This window comes from Thunnus albacares, chromosome 4 (genome assembly GCF_914725855.1).
Source record: "Thunnus albacares chromosome 4, fThuAlb1.1, whole genome shotgun sequence".
Taxonomy (NCBI): domain Eukaryota; kingdom Metazoa; phylum Chordata; class Actinopteri; order Scombriformes; family Scombridae; genus Thunnus; species Thunnus albacares.
Window position 1 is genome coordinate 12,068,139 of NC_058109.1, and position 20,369 is coordinate 12,088,507.

Sequence of the window (20,369 nt, forward strand, 5' to 3'; positions counted from 1 at the left end):
GCAACAGCTCCGTCAAATCACCAATAACAATACCGGAAGTAAGGGTGTTTCGCCTTCAAAATAAGATTCTCAACCTATAATGTAAACTTTAATGTTGCTTTGGGGGGAAAACAAGTGTATAAAACAAAACCATTCATGTTGATTATTTGATATAAGTAATAAATTAATATCAGTTGTGTCACAGTAGGTGTTTTCCCTTTGGTAGCTGATGGAAAACAGCTGTTGTGACATCAATCTTTGGGATGTGTCCAGATGTGCAAGGCCATCCACGGTCTGGCTCCAGATTGTATTAAAGAACTTTTAACCCCTTACAGCCCAGCCAGGCCTCTAAAATCAGCTGATCAAACACTTTTAGCTGTTTCACCATGTGTTTGGTTACGACCCCTCAGCTTTGAAACAGCCCTCCCCTCAGCGTGAGATTGGCAGACTCCACTGCAGCTTTTAAGTGCCTCCTTAAAAAACACTTTTACAGGATGGCCTACACTTAACAAAGTTTTCCTTTTTCAATTATCACATCCCTTTCATAATTACACCATATGAGAAGTTAAGAGGGAAAAATCACTATTTCAGCTGTTAACAGCTCATAGACATCTGAAATGTGACCCAGACTACACAAAAAGCCAAAAAGGTTGTAAACCACTGGATTAATTTAACTGGTTTAACAATGTTTTGCATTTTAAAAGCCTGTTATATTATCTATTGTGTAAGCTGTCAATTAAATGTAATGGAGTGGAAGTATAAAGTAGCATACGATGAAAATACACAAGTAAAGTACAAGTACCTCAAAATTATACTTAAGTACAGTACTTGAGGAAATGTACTTACACCTCTGGGTGCAGCTATAGTTATACTTTACTTTACTAGTTTATTATTTTGTTTTTTGTTTATTATTTATTCAGTATGAGTTAATTTCCAAAGCTCAAATAAAGCAGAAGCATGATGTGTTCAACTCTAAATTATAACTATATCCTATGTTTTATTATTACAGCAATAAACGGAAGTGTGTGTCTGTTGATGTGGCCCAGTTTGTGCCTGCTGTCGGTGGGAGGATCCTGTCCGCCTGCCCCGTTTCTCAGCTCTCTCTCCGTGAAATTAGCGAATACTGCAGCAAGAAGTGAGTGTTAGTGTGTCAGAGGAGAGAGCGAGCAGGGACTAATATTTATAAAAAGGACTCATCCGGCTGGCGGCAGGTAATTATGAACCTGAAGGCTGTAGTTTGACTAAATATTCTCTTTTTTTTTGACATAAGGCGACAGTCTAATTATAGCTCACTTATACTTGGGTGAGAGAACAAGGTGGTGGCTTGTCCTCACACTAACATTCGCCTTTTTCCTGCTTAGGTTTTAGTTTAATCCCTGACTGCGTTGGCGTTTATAATGAAGTGTACCCAGCGTGTGTGTTTCTGTGCAACTGTTGATAGCTTCATTAGTTTCAAAGTCAAAGCAGCACATCAGATCCTGTTTGTATGTACAGTCTGTCCAACTGCTGCGACCTCATTAATCCTGCTGACTGGGGTCCCTGCAGACCCCAAGAGGATTACTTTCTGTCATATTTCACAGGTGCTTTATACTATCATTCCAATTTTTCATGACTTCGTCAATCAATTTGTTCTTAATGACTTCAGATCATTGCTTTCTGTTTCTGTTTTAATTTGTGCTTTGTAAAAACACCAATGTATTGGGGGTCCTGTGGGACCCAAAAACACCCAGTTCTGCCTGTGCAGTTTTAATAGATGGAGCTATTTATTGAGTTCATGTTTGCAATGGGTCCTAATTTAAAGTGTCACACACTATCAGGGGGGTAGGGGCACTCTGTCAGTCATTTTGAAGGCTTTGTGGAAAGATAGTACTTGGGATAAAAGCTGCAATTTATATTAAAGACAAGTATATATTTTCGTTTTACACAATATGCAAATTAACTATAACTTTTCTAGAATAATAATCTGTTTTTTTCCAGATAACATTAATTACATAACTAATAATGTTTTGAGAAGAAATAAGTTAACATTTTGTTATGATGGTTGTTTCTTACAGTAGTTTATACTTGGGGTCCCCAGAGAACCCTGTTTGTAGTTCTTGTATGTTAAATATGTTGGTAGGATGAGGGATAAATAACTCTGCATGGCAAATCTCCTAATGAGCCATTTCTATTCTTAGGAACACTTAATTTCCCTCATTATTAACACTCCCGTTTCTTAGAGGGCGTTGTTTGAACTGCCAACAATGTTTTTCAAACATAACAAAACATGTGGAGGACGAAACCTGTGAACTAGGGGGAGTTATTTAGACTGAAACACCCAAGTTTAAAACAACAAATTGTTTAATTATGTTGATGAAAATGTGATTTTAATTGGAACATAAGATTCACATGATATTATTTTGTGTGTTAGGCTGTAAAATCAACATACATGTGGCATTCCTGCAAAATATATCCCAGCTACACCTGAGGGTAGATGTTGACAGCAAAGGTATAAGTGCTGAAACAATTAGTCGATTAATCAGTTAATCAATCTACAGAAAATGAATAATGATTTTGAACAATTTTGAGACTAATATTAGAAGTCATTTATCAATGTAAAAAATGCCAAAATTATTATAATTTGAAAAACTTTGTGTTTTGGACTGTTGGTTGAACAACAAGTTATGATGGATATGTATTCTTTTTCTGGCATTTTATAGTCCTAATGATTAGCCAAATCAATTAATCAAAGAAGAAGTCAACAGATTAATGAGTTATAATGAGTTGTTAGTTGCGGCTCTAAACACTATGAAATGTTTTTATTGTTCACCAAAAACACCAAACATTATCTGCTTCCAGATTCTCCAATATGAGGATTTGCTGCTTTTCTCTGTTTTATTTTGTTGTAAACTGAATATCTTTGGGTTTGACATTTGATTATGTAATGTTATACACCCTGGAAAAATGGGGAAATGACTGGGGAAAGATTGGAAAAAAATTTGGAAAAATGTCATGGATATTTATAGACAAAATTATTATTTGATTAATTGAGAAAATATTTGCAGGATTTGTTTTTTCTTCTGTAATAATAAACTAGACATCTTTGGGTTTCAGTCTGTTAGTCAGACAAAACAAGGAAGTTAAAGACACCATCTTGTGCTTGATAACCCAAACAATTAATCAATTAATTGAAAAAAAAAATAAACAACAGAGTCATTGATAATGAGAATAATAATTAGTTGTATCCTTAGAATAGATGGAGCTTGTACTTGCTCTGGGAGGAAGAGAAGTGTCCAGACTCAGGAAATCTGGTGGTCAGCCCTGTTTGTTGCTCATGACCTGAGTTATTCAACAAAAGTGAGTCATGAGGTGCCTGTTCTCTCAAACCCGTGCAGTGTATCCTCTGTCTCTGGTCATCATGCTCCGGCTGCCACCAGCTGGCTCGACTCTCTTGTTTTGTCCTACTTCCTCTCAGTGGGCTTTCAGCAGGAAAATCTGTGACCCTCTTCCTTTAGTGAATTTGTAAATTCATGGCTGCTTGACGGAAGCTATTAAGGTGACCAGGCTGCAGCCATTAATTTGAAAATGGCCAGTCGATATGGTTATTAGAAAAGCTCTAGTTTAGATATGATAACCACCTGAATTTAAAGGAACAGTCTGACATTTTGGGAACTACGCTTATTTGCTTTCGTGCTGAGAATTAGATGAGAAGATTGATATTACGCTCGTATCTGTAGTATAAATATGAAACTACAGACAGCAGGCGGTTAGCTTAGCTTAGCATAAAGAATGGAAACAGGGGGAAACAGATAGCGGTACCAAAAGGTAACAAAATCCACCTACTAGCACCTCTAAAGGTCACTGATTAACAAAGAATATCTTGTTTATTTAATCTGTACAAAAACCCAAGTGTAAAAACGATACATTGCGATTTTTCAGGAGGTTATGGGACGGACTATTTCTCGGCCTAGAGCAGTGACTTCCTGGAGTCTTGTCACCGTGACACTGCCAGAAAGCCTTTAGTTCTTTATGCTAAGTTAAGCTAACCGGCTGCTAGCTGTAGCTTTACACAGTAGTTAATGGACAGATATGAGTAGAGCTGAAACATTTAGTCGATTAATCCATTAGTTGCCAACTATTTTGATAATCGATTACTCATTTTGAGTCATTTTCAAATGTGAATATTTTCTGGTTTCTTTCATCTTCTGTGATGATAAACTGAATATCTTTAGACTGTATCAGGACAAAACTAGACATTTGAGGATGTGATCTTAGGCTTTGGGAAACCATGATCGACATTTCTCACCATTTTCTAACGTTTTATACCCCAAACAACCAATTGATTAGTCAATATTGAAAATAATCGTTATTTGCAGCCCTAGATATGAGTGTGTGCTCTAACTCTTGGCAAGAAAGCTAATAAAAGAATGAATTTCCCAAAATGTTGGACTATTTCTTTGACATAAAAGCATTAAAACAGAGATCTTCCTCTAGAGAGGTCATTGTTGTTAAAGAGAGATTTCATATCTGGCTTTATTTCCTGGGCTGGCTGACTGTTGGTACATTTGGTCATTTCCATGGGTGTACCAGTAAAGTTATGACTCAGTAGGATTTAAGGAGCTGGTGTGTTTGTAACATACGCCCAAAGAATGTGAGAGGCTGACCTGATCTGCTGTGTGTATATTCCTGCTGTTGTTTAAAAGCACTCGCATTTCCATTTGATGCACTTGAGTCCACAGTTTATACCACAGGAATCTCTACATCGTGTCACAAGTGCTTCATCCAAAACAGTGTGAAACTTTCCCGTAAGATTAGCTTTTGAGTGGTCACCAAATGTGCGATCCTCCATGTGATCTGTTGCTCCTGTCAGATCTAGTCAGATAAGATGTTTTCATGCCAGGGTTCAGGTGGTGTAGACAGCCGGTGTCGCAGGCTGTCTGCTATGTCTCAGCCACAGCCTCTGCAAGTTTATGAACTTTGGCCCATTTCTCAGACAGACTCTCAGAGGTGAAGAAAATTCTTCCATGATTTCAGATAGCTAATGAAATAAGGAAAACAAAACAAAACTCCCTATTGAGAAATGAGTCATATGTGACATGTTGGGGGACATTCTTGTAAAAAGTATTTCCATGAAGTATATTAAAAGTAATTTGTATTCTCTAGTTAAATAAGTTTTATGTTTTTTCACAGATCCAGGCTAGAATAGTCATCTCTTGGTCAATGTTTATCTGCCAAACTATCAAAATCAGTGTTGCTTCATTTATCTTAGTTATGAGGCCTTTATCTAAAACCAGAGTTTGACAGGGCTCCTTGACAACTCCTGTGTAGTGATCATGCTGAAAACCATGGAAATAACTTTGCACTGTTGATATCAGCTGATCTGTAACTCAGGGCTCTCTGAGTTTAGTGAAAGTCTATCAAAGAAAGAGGTGCAGCCCTGGAAAGCCTGTTAGACAAGCAAAACAATCATACTAGGACTCATTTCCTGTAATATGTTTGCTTGTTTGCAGGACCTCAGAACAAAAAAGTCATCATCATCATCATCTCAGGAACAACACGCCTTTTATTAGCTTGATGTTTGTCTATGTTCTGCGTTGTTGTTGATATTAAACTCATATGAGAATTGAAAGACAGCTCTGCCTCATTGGTCAGGGTCACGCTCTGCACGGTGCTAACTCAAGCTCAGCTTGTTGCATAACTCCTGTTGGCCCCTAAGCCTCAGGAAACCTCCTTAGAGAAAGAAAGAAAGAGGTGGTGTGTTCATTAACCCGGGGCATTGCTCAAATAGTTGTAGGAAGTAATGGTGCTTTGCTCTCCTGTGTGTTTTAGTGACTCTTCATGTTGTTTTTGGATCAAGTTTTGATTGAAAACTCACAGACTACTACGGCTTTCATACTTTGATTTGATATGATTTGGTCTGCCCCCTGATGATTATTTTTATCACAAATTCATCTGTAAATTCTTTTTTGATTAATCAGTTTATCAGTTAGTTGATAAAATACCCCAAAATGGTTATCCAGAGCACAGTGGGATGTCTTCAGTTTACTTTATTTGGCTGTCCAAACCCCCAAAGATATTATATTTAAAATGATATAAAGCAGAGACAAGACTTCTCCTTTGGGAATCTGGAACCAGCGAATGTTTGGCTATTTCTCTTGATAAATGACACAAATTAATTATGAGAGTTGTTGGAAACTAATTTTCTATTTTCTGTCCATCAAGTGTTTCAGTATATTCAGTTTCATTGTCTTATCATCTCAGTACTTGGTGACTTCACAGAGGTATTCATTTTCACCCTTTAATAGTGTATTGGTAAGCAAGAAAGTGAAATATGTTAATTGTATGTAGGTAATAAGTATCTACTGACATAAATTCTGGGTTTTACAATGATGAAATGAATAAATTGATATTGTAATAATAATCTTGGAAATCCAGAAGATAATTATGACAGAATGGTTGTGTCTTTGGTTCCACATAAAAAGCCAATTTTAGACTTTCACATTTAATTGATCATGACATAAACCTGCCTCTGAGGAAATTATTCCTCCAACAGAAAATTATGGTTATTTTTGTACTCTTCCTGAGGTTTCTCCCATATTTTCCCCTGTCAAAGCGTTTTTTAGTGAGTTTTTCCATTTTCCAATCAAAGGTCTAAGGATAGAAGATGTCGTATTGCTGTACAGATTATAAAGCCTGATGAGGTAAATTTGTGATTTGTGATATTGGGCTATACAAATAAAATTGACTTGACTGCTCACACCATATTAGACAATGCTTTTTTTCCAAAAGGTTGGAACCTCTGGTAGAAGAATGAGCTAGGGCTGCAACAAACAATTATTTTCATTATCAATTACGCATCAGATTATTTTCTTGATTAATCAGTAAAATGTCAGTAAACTGTGAAAAATGTCCATCCCAAGTTCCCAGAGCCCATGATTACACATCAAAATGTCTTGTTTTGTTTGACCAGAGTCTAAAGGCCAAAGATAAGGGGTTTATTATCATAGAAAAGTATGAAAACAAGAAAATATTCACAGTTCACCAGTGAATTTTTGCCATTTTTGCTTAAAAAATAGCTTGAACCGATTATTCAATTATCAAAAAACATTGCAGATTAATTTTCTTTCATTCGACTTATCGTTGCATCTCTAGAATGGAAGGAAAAAACAGTAATAGATCACTAATGAACATGGCTCATATCACTGTATCAAGTCGTAAATTTGCTCCTCAGCCTCGTAGTGCGGTAATGAAAGATATAAAATGCAGGCTGTTATCAACACTGTAAATACAACCTCTGTCATAGACCAGTTAACTGAACTTCAGTCAGCTCAGCATCATTCAGTATTATGTTGTTAGATTTTCTTACAGTATTTCTCTTTGAAGTTTGACTCTGTAAGTAACTCAGTGTTCCTGCTGTCTCACAGTTTACTTCGGCATGATTAAAGGCGTTATGAATATGTTCTAGCATATCTCTCTGCACCAGCCGATAAATCTGTTGTGTTGTGTACAGTAACAGTGCCAGACCAATGAAAATGTCTGCACCCTGAACTGACTGATGTTTATGTAAAGCCGAAAGAATGATGTCGAACTATTTCTGTTCTTGTCACAGCTTTCAGGAGGACAGTTAATCTCACCGTGACATCTTTACTCTCATTCAGTGTTGCGTTGGGGTCAAAGGTCACCCAGCTGATAGTGGTTGCAGATAATTTGTGCCTATTCACATATTTTGATTGAGTCAGGGTGAGATTAGACTTTGATATGTATGTTGACAGGATGAATTGCTGGCTGAATCATGACGAACAGGCTTGATCATCTGTATTACAACTCTGGTCAAATCGGTTACCACTGGCAACCACCTAAACTTCACCCTCAGTTGTTGCTGTCATTAGTATCCATTAGTGCCTAAAATTGAGGGCATCAGTCATAGGTAGCCTGAGTATCTGGCACAGTTTGTGACTATATGGGGCATTTACACGCATAATTTCCTCTTTCCATTGTGTCGAGATGTTCCTTTATAGGCCCCAGATATTCCTGGGACTGTTTACATGGGCATGTATGTGGGGGTAAGCATGCATGCGTGCTTTCATGTGTTGCATCGCCTCTGGCAGCCCTCTCCGTGTCCTGGCTCTGCTGAGGCCTGTCCAAACAGAGCTGCAGCCAAGAGCTCCTCCCAGGCTTCACAGAACAGGAAGTGGATTGTTTTGTTTTACAGGGTGAGCCTCTGAGGCCTTGGTGCTGCTGTCTCCCATTTGTTTGGCTTTGAACCCATCATATCTAGTTGAGCTTTCTTTGGTTCACGCTATCTCTGGAAAGCAAAAGATGCTGCGCAGTTTCTCTGGAATCAATGTTCATGCCAGTATCAAACACATTTAAAGAAGAAAAGAGGAAGCGCTCTTCATTATTAGATATTCTGTGATATGCTGAATAAAATACAATATCAGAGGAAGCCTTTCCAACTGCAGATGATGATCATTTTTGATGGTCATTTAACAGTACATTCATCTGTTTAAAGGCTGTCAACAGCTTTGAGTGCATATCTTTGAGTACCTATTTAAAAAGATACAAATAACAGCACCACCAGCATTTGCTACAGCAGCCTAAATTCAAACTCAAGCCTTTGGCAAAATCTGTGGAGCTGTAACAAAGTACACTGCACCAGAATGAGTAGTCCACAGGGGAAAAGACAGAAAATATGATCAGACCATGACCAGAATTTCCATAAGAGGGAAAGAGTAACCAAGATGTTAATAAAACTGTCAAAGAAGCAAGCACACCCAAAATTTCCATTTTGCCTACTGGGTACGCCAAGTCTAAATATCAGTGGAAATAGGGCAGGGTAATAATTTATTCTCTCGTACACTCTTCTTTTTATTCTTTCTGGGGTTACTTTGCTTACTTGTAATTCATAAACCATCTATACCATATGTACACTTTTGCACTAAATGTACATATTTCAGATTATTTTTACCTCTTGTATCTCATTCTACATTTTATTTATGCCAGTTTCCAAGTTAAAACGTACATAAACATCCATTGTATTTATATCTTAGTCGAGCTGCTACAATTAGTTGGTTAATTAGTCGATCGACAGAAAATTGATTGCAACTATTTTGATTAATCATTTTGAGTCATTGCTCAAGAAAAAATGCTAAAATTCTCTGGTTCTAGCTTCTTAAATATGAATATTTTCTTGGTTCTTTTGTCTTCTATGACAGTAAACTGAATATATTTGGGTTGTGGACTATTTGTTGGGACAAAACAAGACATTCTGGGTTACATCTTCAGCTTTGGGAAGCATTGATCAACATTTTGTGACATTTTAAAGACCAAGCAACTAATCGATTAATCGAGAAAATAATTTACAGATTAACTGATAATGAAAATAATCGTTAGTTACAGCCATATGTATATTTACCACTGTATACAGTGCAAACTCTGTTCGATTTAAAAATGGACACAATCCAGTGGACATATGGTCATTATGATGACTGGTTCAGTTCGTGTTATAAAATGCATGAAATCTGTGGTGTCCTATTCATTCCAATTGTGCATGTAATATTTAATATATTGCACATTCTCTTCAGATTGTACAGCATTGACTGACTAAACCATGCTTACACAATGCACATATCACCTTGTGTTGCATGTAAGGAACTATTTGAAACAAACCATGTACGTTTTGGCTTAACTGAAATTAGTCACACCATCGCACCAAACCAACAACACACATTCAGTCAACGGTTTGATGCTCCTTACTGGGAGATTTGGTGTTGCTATGCATCCAGGCAGAGATTAAAAGTGGGCGTTGGGTCAGGCTCAACTCAAAGTTTTGCCCGCAGCACTGAAAGATGAATTTCCCCTGATAAGTGGGTGCCCTCGTGAAGAGGATTGCTGTCAAGACTGTCTGGCAGAAAGTGGATGAGGTGAGGAGCCAAATGACTATATGCACAGCTGCTCCCAGGCAGCAGGGCTCCGGCTCATCCATCAGCTGCCCTGCTAACTCATCCTCACGCAGCCTGCACACACATCAGCTAAACCAGTCCTCTCCTCCAGGGTTTATTGCAAAAATGTGTCTTGATTCAGTTGGTTCAGTGGATTGTATTTTGTGCACAGTTAACCAGGAAAGCTTCATCCTTTTAGGCTTGAAGTGTGGTTGTAAAATTTAAATCTTGTTGACAAAGATGCATCTAGATCTGTTTGACATGATATTGCTTTAGTGTGAAGTGCTTGCATGGTATTTTTTATAACACGGCATAAACACATGCTTGCAACTAGCCGATGTAAGCAATAACACCTTAACACAAGTACAGCATATGGGTTGGACAGTTTAGCTCTTGTTCTTTGAGTGAAAATAATTTTGAGATAATTGTCAACTATCAAAGTATTTCCCAAAGAGGGCTGAAGGAGCATTTAGAGAGATCAAAAGCAGAGTAGTGTTTTGTCTGCTTTTTAGGACACCACTACCAAGTACTTCACCAGCTGCTCTGATTTCCTGGACGCTTTTCTTTTCCACACACACTGCAGAGAGAAACAAACAGGGCGGGAATAGGAGTGAACGGCCTGATAGCACATTCCTTCATGTCCCAGCTTGTCTCCACCCCCCCTCAAACCCCCCCTCTCTGTTTCTTCTCTCCCTCACTCCACTGTCTTCCTCCTCCTCCTCCTCCTCTGTTCTTCATGTACCTTTGTAGTCTAGATTTGGGGCATTGGGGATTCAAGGTCTGTGACTGCAGCTGTCTGTGACAACATGCAGATCAGAGTGCCCTCCCTCAAAGTAATGCAGCACTGTCAGTCAGATGTCAGAATGGTCTCTTTGGAGCCACAGATGAGCAGAAAAAGTTTTTGTACGACATCGTGTTCTTCATTTATCTTGTATTTCTGCAAAGTCTACAAATAGTTTAAGTATCTGTAGCATAGAACACACAACTAGATGTCAAACCATGACTGTGTTTGCTTGAGCTGTTCCTTCAGCGTGACAGGAAATCTCCCAGAACACCAAAAAAGTTGATTTTTCCTTTTGTGGTACTGCTGATAATTTTGGCACTCAACAGCCCATTTAAATGTCTGTCTGTGACAAATTCATGGAAAAACCCCTCCTCTCGTTTCCCAACAGAGATGGCAGCCATTCGGAAGAAGCTGGTAATCGTCGGGGATGGAGCTTGCGGGAAAACATGTCTTCTCATCGTTTTCAGTAAAGACCAGTTTCCTGAAGTCTACGTGCCAACAGTGTTTGAGAACTACATAGCTGATATCGAGGTTGACGGGAAACAGGTTTGTACCATTGAGACTAGTGATAATGTCCATCATGTGACATAGAAAGTTTATTTGTTTCATAAGCAAACACCGTCCTGAAATAATATGAATGACCTAATAGAGCTTTTCCACAGCAGACATTTTGACATTTCATAGCAGGAAAAGCACAGGTGTAAATAATAACATTACCCATTGGAGTTCATTAATGTTATTAATTCCACCTGTTTCCTGTTTCCAAGTCAAAATGTCTGCTGTGAAAAGGGCAGCTTAGCCCCACAGGCACATATGCAGTGCAGTCATAACGTGACAGATTTGCCACTCGAAGAATTAATTGTTGAAACAAAGGGTCCTTGATTTCAGACAAAGGCAGACAGAAGCAGGCTTCTCATTTATAGTTGGCTGAAATAACAACTGTGGCTAACAGATTTTATCAGCTCTTGCGAGCAGCCTTGCTAATTAAGTTAACCCTTGCTCCATGAATTGGAAAACAACAGTTTTTGTTCAAACATTATATTGTTTGGCAGCTTAGCTTTCATACTTAGCATACCAGCATTGGCTGGGGTTGCTGAAGTGTCAACTTCCCCAAATCCAATAAACAGCAGGACAGAGCTGCTAACGTTACTCTAAACTCTTATATAGTATCATTCAGGACCAGTGGGGAAATGTGTATTATGAAATAAATAATTTTTCAGTTATTTAATTACTTGTTTAGTTACCTGTAACCCCACAAAATAATGGAGTATAAAATGCTTCTTTGGCTTGAAGGAATGCTGGGTTAGCTTCCTACTGTAGGTAGTAAGCTAGTTAACCACCATGCTAATGTTTGCATCTTATCTAAAAGCAGATAAACACATTGTTTAAAGATCTCCTCCAGGCATGTATTAAGACATGAAAATAATCTTGGAACAACAGAAGCTTGGAACAATAATATGTGTCTGATATGGTTTTTGCACCGAAAAAAAGTATGGTTACAACGCTAAAATCCTTAAAATGGCATCTACTCCTTCTTCCATATGCAAATATTGCTCATCCATTCCTTACACTTTTGCTGAAAATACTGAATATCGCTCTTACTACAAGTAGAGAAATCCAAAGCTTACCTATAGTTACAGTTGCTAAGTGAGTGGACAATCACTTTTTGAGGGAGGGGTTTAGCTAACAGTCATACCGCGTTCATGCTGTTTCCGGATCGATAGGAAGGATCAGAAAGATTATTACATTAAATGATGGACTTTGGCTAATGTAAGGCATGTTTGTTTGGTTTTCAAGCACTTCTGTATTATTAAGTGCCAAGTCGGATATATTGAAGCTTTCGGAAAATCTCGGTTTCCCAGTTGTAATTACGACTTGGAGGTTTAATGGTTTTTACAAGTCGGAAACTCATACTTATGGTAACTCTGATATGACATGAACGCAGAATTAAGCTTGGTCTATATTAATCCTCCGCTATTATATTTGTATCTTATATCTACATACTAGCCTATATAAAAAAAAATCCACAATGGAACGAAAAAGTAGTGACAATAGGCAGTAGTGAATGAGTGATTTCGGACACAGCTTCAGAGTTATGAAACAAACTACATTTAAGTCCTACTGGCGAGCGTGTGTGTGTGATGTCTTGAATCTGAGTCATGGGGAGTTGGTCAGCCAGCATCCAGTCTGAGCTGCAGATGGCTTATTATTGTCAAAGGGTTTTGTTCTCTTGAGCTGACCACCGCTGCAGGATCACCACATGGCAAAACAGGAAATGACTGTACTTCCCAGCTTCCTGTTCAGACAGGGAACAGGGATGTCTCCTGGCAATCCCCCACCTTCCCTCAGGACCCTGCTCCTCCTGTCCGATAACCGTCTCTCATTTCCTGTCCTGGTCTCACTGAGATGGGGGAGAGGCAAGGAGGGGTTAACTGTTTTGGACAGGAAGTATAAACTTAGGTATCTGTGATGGACATTGGTCTAGAAGGGGATAATTTTGGTAAAGATATGAGTGTTGGCTCCTTTAGTTTCTCTCTAGAGGATTGCCCGCCCCATAAGACCATTATACAACCAGCTGGATAAGATTTGTGCTCTCAGTCCCTAAATTTGAGTTTTTCACCCCCCTTGAGGATAAAAAACCTTATCTTTCTCTCACCTATAGTGAATTGGGCTGATTCTAAAAATAGCTGTTTTTTCCCCTCTCTTTTCCTCCCCAAAGTGTGCAGCTTACAACGAGCCTAGTGGGAACATAACCGCTCTGGTTGCTCATGCAGACTCAACAGTGTGCAGCCACCTCCCACCCTCTGCCTCTGCAAACCTCTATTTTGGGACCGTTGACTGATGCTTGTGCTCTCTGTGGGCATACCAGAATCTTTTGTCATTCAGTGAAGTTCCAGTATTTAAAACTTTGCAAAAGTTTTTTTTTTTTTTGTCCTCGAACACACTGAGTCAGCTGAAGAGCGGAGTCAAGTGAAGACTGGTTGTTAATGCCCGTACAGGGACAGAAGGTATCCGGTTTGATGCTCGCTAATCTCCCACTTTCCCTAATTGAATTAATCGGTGGTGTGATGGGATGAGGCCATTCCCCAAGTTCATTTCCACAACACTGTCAACAGACTTATGAAGCTGATTAGGTCAGAGCTGCAGTAATGATGAGAAGCAAATGTGTGTACAATGTATTTCCCACAAACAAGGAAAGCTACCTGGGTAAAACACACACAAAACATCACAAGTTATGCTCAAGATGCAAGGTATTTGTAGCGAGAGGAGATAATTGTCCAAAGGTTAAGCTGTCTTAGTATTATTTAATTCCTAGCCTTTGGTTCAGGCGTCATATTCAAAATAGCCACAACTCTCAGTGGAAGATAAAGTAAACTTCATCACTAATGATGTTGTGACCTTTATTTGTGTATTCATCCGGATCAGTGAGTCCAATTACATCTACTCTGGGTAGACAGGTAATTTTCATTTTTAAGCCCTTAAGACGTGTTCAAATTAACAGGGGTAACAGGAGAATCACTTTGTTTCCAAAACCAAGATAACCTTTATCTACAGTTAATGTGTCTTGAGTGTGTTTGCTGTTTTTTTTAAAAACTTTTTCTTTTGCCTTTTGTTCCAGGTGGAGTTGGCGCTGTGGGATACTGCAGGCCAAGAGGACTACGACAGGTTGAGGCCTCTCTCCTACCCTGACACAGATGTCATCCTTATGTGCTTCTCCATCGACAGCCCAGACAGTTTAGGTAAGAAAATGCTGACGTGGCCTATTTTAATTTGTTTTATTTGTATAACCTTTATTTAAAGCGGTTAGTCTAACTTTAAATGGCAGCAGCACAGAAAGTTGACAGCTTATAATAATTATACAACATGACTTATATGACAAATTCTGAAATACATGACTTGTACCTTCTAAAAGAGATATTTTGTTACCGTATTTATCTTCACAGAATCAGGACAGTTCATATCAGCTAACCAAGCTGTTTGTTAAATGCCTTAATGGACTTGATGGGAAGCAGGATTAGTGCAGCTAAAAACATCTTTGCCTCAGGCAGTCTGCAGAGCAATCCATCATGAGAAGTGTTCTGCACCGTGACTCTGCACTGCCTGTCCCTTTTTATAGTCGCTCTCTTGAGTATCTGTGCTCACTACATGTCTCTCCCGGGACAGAAAATATCCCTGAGAAGTGGACGCCTGAGGTGAAACACTTCTGTCCCAATGTTCCCATCATCCTGGTGGGGAACAAGAAGGACCTGAGGAATGATGAGCACACACGGAGAGAGCTGGCCAAGATGAAGCAGGTACAGAAGCCTCCGAAGGTCAATGAACTGTAGATTGCAGTAATCGGGCAGTTATTATACGCCAAGTAGGCAGTTCTTCAGTCCTCGGGGACCAGAAGCCTGACGATATGTGCAGTGTTCAAACATTTCATGAGGTTCAAATTGTGTTAAAAAAAAAATGGAAGGAGCTGCGATGGTGTGGGTGTGTTTTTTTGAGTATCACAGGTACTGTGGTGTACAATGCAGGAAGGCTGGTTTAACTAGTAGATCCAATAGTTTGAAGGCTTATCAGAATCCAAAGCCTCCAAAACACTGCACAGTTGTTTATAATAGAGACACGATTATACAACTCTGTATCAAGTTATCATTGTGTCTCCACAATCACTTGGTAAACAGTTGAATTACCCCGTTCATATTACAATTTATTCTACCAGAAATGTGAGCTTGCACATATTTGATTGGCCAACACAGTGCATGGCATTGTGTTGCAGCAAATGTGTGAGCAAGGTTTAACTTTTTTTGCTGCACAACCCTGCAATTCTTTGGCAGGACTCTCTACATTAGCCTCCTGCAGTGCTCTCATTGAAATTAATGAGGGGGCTGCTGCTTTTCCATGCAGTGCAGTTATCTGCACGGATTTGTGAATTTAAAGGCTTATCAGATGTCTAAATACTGCACAGGAGTTTATAATACTCTGATGCAACATTTTACAGCTCTTGAAGTACACCATTCATGTTAAAAAATTATCTACTAGGAATATGTGCTTGCATTTTTTATTGGTCACTACAGTGTCTTGCTGGGTGATGTCACATTGCTAGGGCGTCTGGCAAAAAAAGTTTAACTTTTGCCGGATGCCCTAGCATCTTTTTTGCTGTACTGGCCTCATTCAAATGAATGAGGAGGCTGCACTTTTTTCAGTCGATCAGAATGCAGCCATAATTTTGTAAATTTGTTTGGAGTAAATGTGTAAAAAAAGAAAAAATAGAAAGCTAAAAAATGTTGCCATATAATGCTATCCAGTATTTCAGTTATCTGAATTCCAAGAAAACAGTTTCAGTTATATTTATTTATATGGCCTGGAATCACAAATTTGCTTTAAAGGGCTTTACAGTCTATTAAGAAGGAAGATAGTGACGAAAAAAACAGGGAGAAATGGTATAAACAACAGCAATAGAGGAGGAATCCCTCTTCCAGTAAAAATAAACATGCAATAGATGTAGAAGTAGACAGAAATAATAATAGTGAAATGACAGTATAGAAAAACAGATTGACAATATTAGGTGCAAAAAATGTGGATCAGAGAAAATATTGAGCAATTCACCAAAATTAGGAAAAACACAAAAGAAGACTGATTGATTGTTTTAATAGACTATTAATTGAAATAAAATTCCTTACTATCTCCCTTTTTAAGAGAGATTTTTTTTTTTTTTACCTGTCTATCACTGAAAGTTAACTTCCCCTGTGGAACAAACGGTTACAGCAGTCTGAAAAGGCTGCTACCGGCCTTTCAGTCATACTATAATAACAGCGACATATTGCTTTACTGTGTCACAGAAAGGCACTATCGCCCATTCTGTGTCTGTCTCCAGGTCCAGCTGGTCACGATAATGGGAACATGTTGACAAAGCTCTCCAGCTCTTTCAGACGCCACTGTCAGCTTTTCCTTTCTGTAGAAATCAGGAACCCTTAGACAAAGAGTAGCACAAAGTCATCAGTTCAAGTGTTTTGGATTCACATGGTCAAACAGACATTGTTGCCTCAACACGTGTAAGCTATGATGTGGCTGTTATTGATGAAGAGTACTTGAGGCTCTGTTTTTATCCACTTCAATACAGTGTAGATTAGTCATAAAAACACCGGTACATTATTTGTTTTTTTAACAATCTCTAATCTAACTACGCAGGAGCCGGTGAAGACAGATGAAGGCAGAGAAATGGCCAACAGGATTAGTGCCTTTGGCTACTTGGAGTGCTCTGCCAAGACCAAGGATGGCGTGCGGGAAGTGTTCGAGATGGCCACTAGAGCAGCGCTTCAGGTCCGCAAGCGCAAGAAGAGAAGCGGCTGCACGCTGCTGTGAGAAGCCGGCGCGGTCGGCCAGTCCAGACACCATAAAATCAACTGACCAATAGGAGAGAAAAAAAAAAAACCCCACCACACATGAAAAGGACTGACCTTTTACCAAATGGCATCTTTGTACTGTATCTCGCATTTCATGATAAGACGCAGACAGATGAATCATACGCGAATAAACCCAATACAGGAAACAGACTTTGTCTATATTACAACCATGGTTAGAAATTGATGTTTAAAGTTCCTTGTTGATTTGCATTTTTTTTCTTCCCAAAATCTGTCTTTACACATAGAAGGTTTTCCTACTTGTTTTTCTTTATATTTGTAATGTAACGAGGCAGTGATAGATGCACATAATTGTATGCAATATTGTTCTTCATGAGCTTGGGCAAGCAGCATCCCTCCTTGCTAGCATAAAGTCTTCTTGAGTAAGGTCTTGTCCAAACAGTCCTTTTAATATCAGTTCTGTTTATTATGGTAGCTTTTGTGATAGAGAAGGAAAGTCACTGGAGATATCTTTTCACCATAACAGCTAGTGCCTTTTTTTTAAAGTTTGTACACCACCATCTACTTCTCATGTTTGTGTCAGCTAGCTAACATTTCAGCTGAGGGCCTCTCCATTGTAGTGTAGCTCATTTTACACAGTGTTGTCATTGTGAAACCTGAGCAAAGCCATAACTAAGGCTTTCATTGCTGTCGACAACTCGTCAAGCACAACAAATGGTTGCTTGTGTCATTTTTGTTGACGTGAAACATCAGCGTTCCCTCGACATTCTCCATGCTCAGTCCGCTCACGTTGAGGTTGAAGATAGGTAACTGCTTTTGTAATGTGATAGGAGATAAGATCTGATTATTCACACGCATCCCTCATAACTTTTCGCTAATTTGTGCAGTGGACCCAGAAAGAGGAGTGAGAACTGGCAAGTAAAGACACAAGCCAATATGACTCATCTATGCACAATGGCTGTTAGGACCAACAGGGAGATGACAGAACTGAAAATGAAATCACATAGAGACCAAGTCTTGGTGAAACCTCCCTTGTTTGTTTATTGCGAGTGACTGACTTCAGCTCTTCTTCTGCTACAATGCAAGTGAGCCGGTTACACCCGTTGTTTGAATCTGTGTGTGTCGGACGGGTTTGTCCAGTCGTGTAAATCACATCTCGTCAGAGCTGTTAGCCTTTGCGTGTGGATGTTTCCAATCGGACAACATTCTTCACATGTTTGAGAGGAGCTGAGTCGTGTGTGAGGAGTTTGTTTTTCCCTGGTGCCTTCTCTGTTCTGGTGTGCCTTTTTGGTGTTTCTCTCCCAGACCAGATAGACCAGCTGCTCCATGCCAACCTGATGCTGACTGACAAAGGGTCAAGAGTGACCTTTCTCACATGTTTCACAAAGAATGACCACAAAAGGTGTCATCAGTTAAGAAAAGTTTCAATATTCACTGTTTAAATATTAAGATTTGAATCTAGGAATGCAGTTTCACCTTTATGCGCTAGGTTATGCCAATTTTCATCATGCAGTTTTGCGTCAAGAATGAATCATGGGAAAATGACAAAACTTTTTACATTACATATTCTGGAAAAAAAACATCTATCAGCAGCCATAAAGATGCTCTTTGATCGATTTAGAGTTGTGTTTTGCTATCAAAAAGAGTACAACTGTGAGAAGAGGAAAATTATGCTGATTCGTCTGTCTTATCTTGATCTATGTTGGTCTTGATCTTCCCTCCTTTGACATTTTATGTCTCGCATCAAAGTGGCTGTTGATCCTCAAGGGCCCACACTGAATTTGTTGTATAGCGGTGTGATGGATGGAGACATGTCAGAGACCGTCTCCTGGTCCCAGTTTTCTCTCACGTGTCCTCTCAGAATACTCGATTGTGAACTTGACCTGAAAGTAGAACGGCTTGATATACAATGCTTGAAAGGCCCAGCGACTGTCCTCAGGCACAGACTCTTCACGGCATTCCTTTTCTCTGCCTCTGTTGCTCATTCATGTACTGTACATGTTCCTGTGTTGCATGGAGGATGGATGTTGAAATGTGTGTGACAAAACAATATCTTTGATGTTGCATGCAACCTCCTTATAATGTCAGTAAAGGCACCAAACCTACCAGCTGGCAAGATCTGTATCTTTTATATTGTAATGCAACTTTATACCCTCTACTGGCCAAGAAAATACACTGAGTAATCCAGTGGAGAGGTTACAACTTCGGAAACTAATTGCATTTTCCACAGCTCAGTTGAGGTGTAGATGTGTTTTCTTTTGTTGTTTTTTTTGAGGAGAGAGGGCATTGATTGCAATCACACACACACACACACACAAGCACCATGTTAATGTTACCTCAGATCTTTAAAGGGTGGATATACTGTGTTTTAACTCTGGACTTTGTGCATTAATTTGGGCACTAATGTGGAAGAAGCACACTAACAAGGCGAGAGCAAACTGATTACGATCCTTATGACTAAAGATTTCTATCAATGAAAACACAAGTCTTGAGTTTTGCATTTCATAGTTGTGACACAATGTTCACGGGTCTCAACAAGCTTAATTCCAAGGAATTCTTGGAAATTAAAGGTTGGCAGAGATAAAATCAAATAACTTTCACAGCTGGAAGCACAGCATAACGATGAAAGCATTCCCTTAGAGCAGTGGTTCTCAAACTTTCTCACATCAAGGACCCTTAAACTGACACAAATTAGAGCAACATTTGATAAGATTTTGTCCCAGGGTCCCCCATCTGATAAGATTGTTGTTTTTACATGTTTTATTACAGAAATTGTATGAAACCCATGACCAAAATATATTCTGTCCTTGTGTTACTTATGGATGAAATTACAGTTCAAATAAATTCCCCTTTTTTTCTGGGGACCTCTGTGGGTCCCTGAATGCCATTTTGAGAACCGCTGCCTTAGAGCAGCAGAGAGTTTAGTGTTGAACATGTCACTAAAAGCATGTACTATACTGCTGTTTATGTGTATGCAGATAATGTTGCTCTAAATCAAACATTGTCCTTACGATGTCGATGCATGCATGAGTAAACCATGGGTCTATACAGTGTGCACACAAACAAACACACAAGCACTAACATGCACACGTCTTTGGGAACAGCTTCTGCTCAGTGTTGTGTAACTTTTCTTTCTTTCTCTGGAAGTATTTGGAAATTATAAAGGTTCCAGATTTATATAAAAGCTCATTATAATAATGCTTTGTAAACAGAAAGTGTTGTAGTGAATGTTTGATCTGAAGTGAACATGAACATTGTTAATAAACTATTTTTGAGACAAGACTGACTGCTTTCCCTGGCCAGTTCTTCTAGAAAACTGTGACATCATATGGTTTG

General features: G+C 39.0%; 2 protein-coding genes across 4 annotated transcripts in view; both read left to right on the forward strand.

The window, feature by feature from the left end:
- LOC122980554 (adenosine receptor A1-like) overlaps nucleotides 1–20,369 on the forward strand; it is a 719,840-nt gene that overhangs the window by 463,858 nt on the left and 235,613 nt on the right. The gene's annotated exons all lie outside the window — the stretch shown is intronic.
- On the forward strand, nucleotides 1,041–20,315 carry LOC122980559 (rho-related GTP-binding protein RhoA-D-like). Of its 3 annotated transcripts, none has more exons than XM_044348691.1 (5): nucleotides 1,041–1,186; nucleotides 11,072–11,229; nucleotides 14,303–14,423; nucleotides 14,848–14,978; nucleotides 16,861–20,315. In XM_044348691.1, the coding sequence occupies exons 2-5, from the start codon at nucleotides 11,074–11,076 to the stop codon at nucleotides 17,032–17,034; spliced, it is 582 nt and encodes a 193-aa protein (XP_044204626.1). In that variant the 5' UTR covers nucleotides 1,041–1,186; nucleotides 11,072–11,073; the 3' UTR covers nucleotides 17,035–20,315. The 3 variants fall into 3 exon arrangements, with proteins under 3 accessions (XP_044204626.1, XP_044204625.1, XP_044204627.1); XM_044348690.1 differs by having other exon boundaries at nucleotides 1,042–1,190; XM_044348692.1 differs by lacking the exon at nucleotides 1,041–1,186 and adding an exon at nucleotides 10,779–10,802.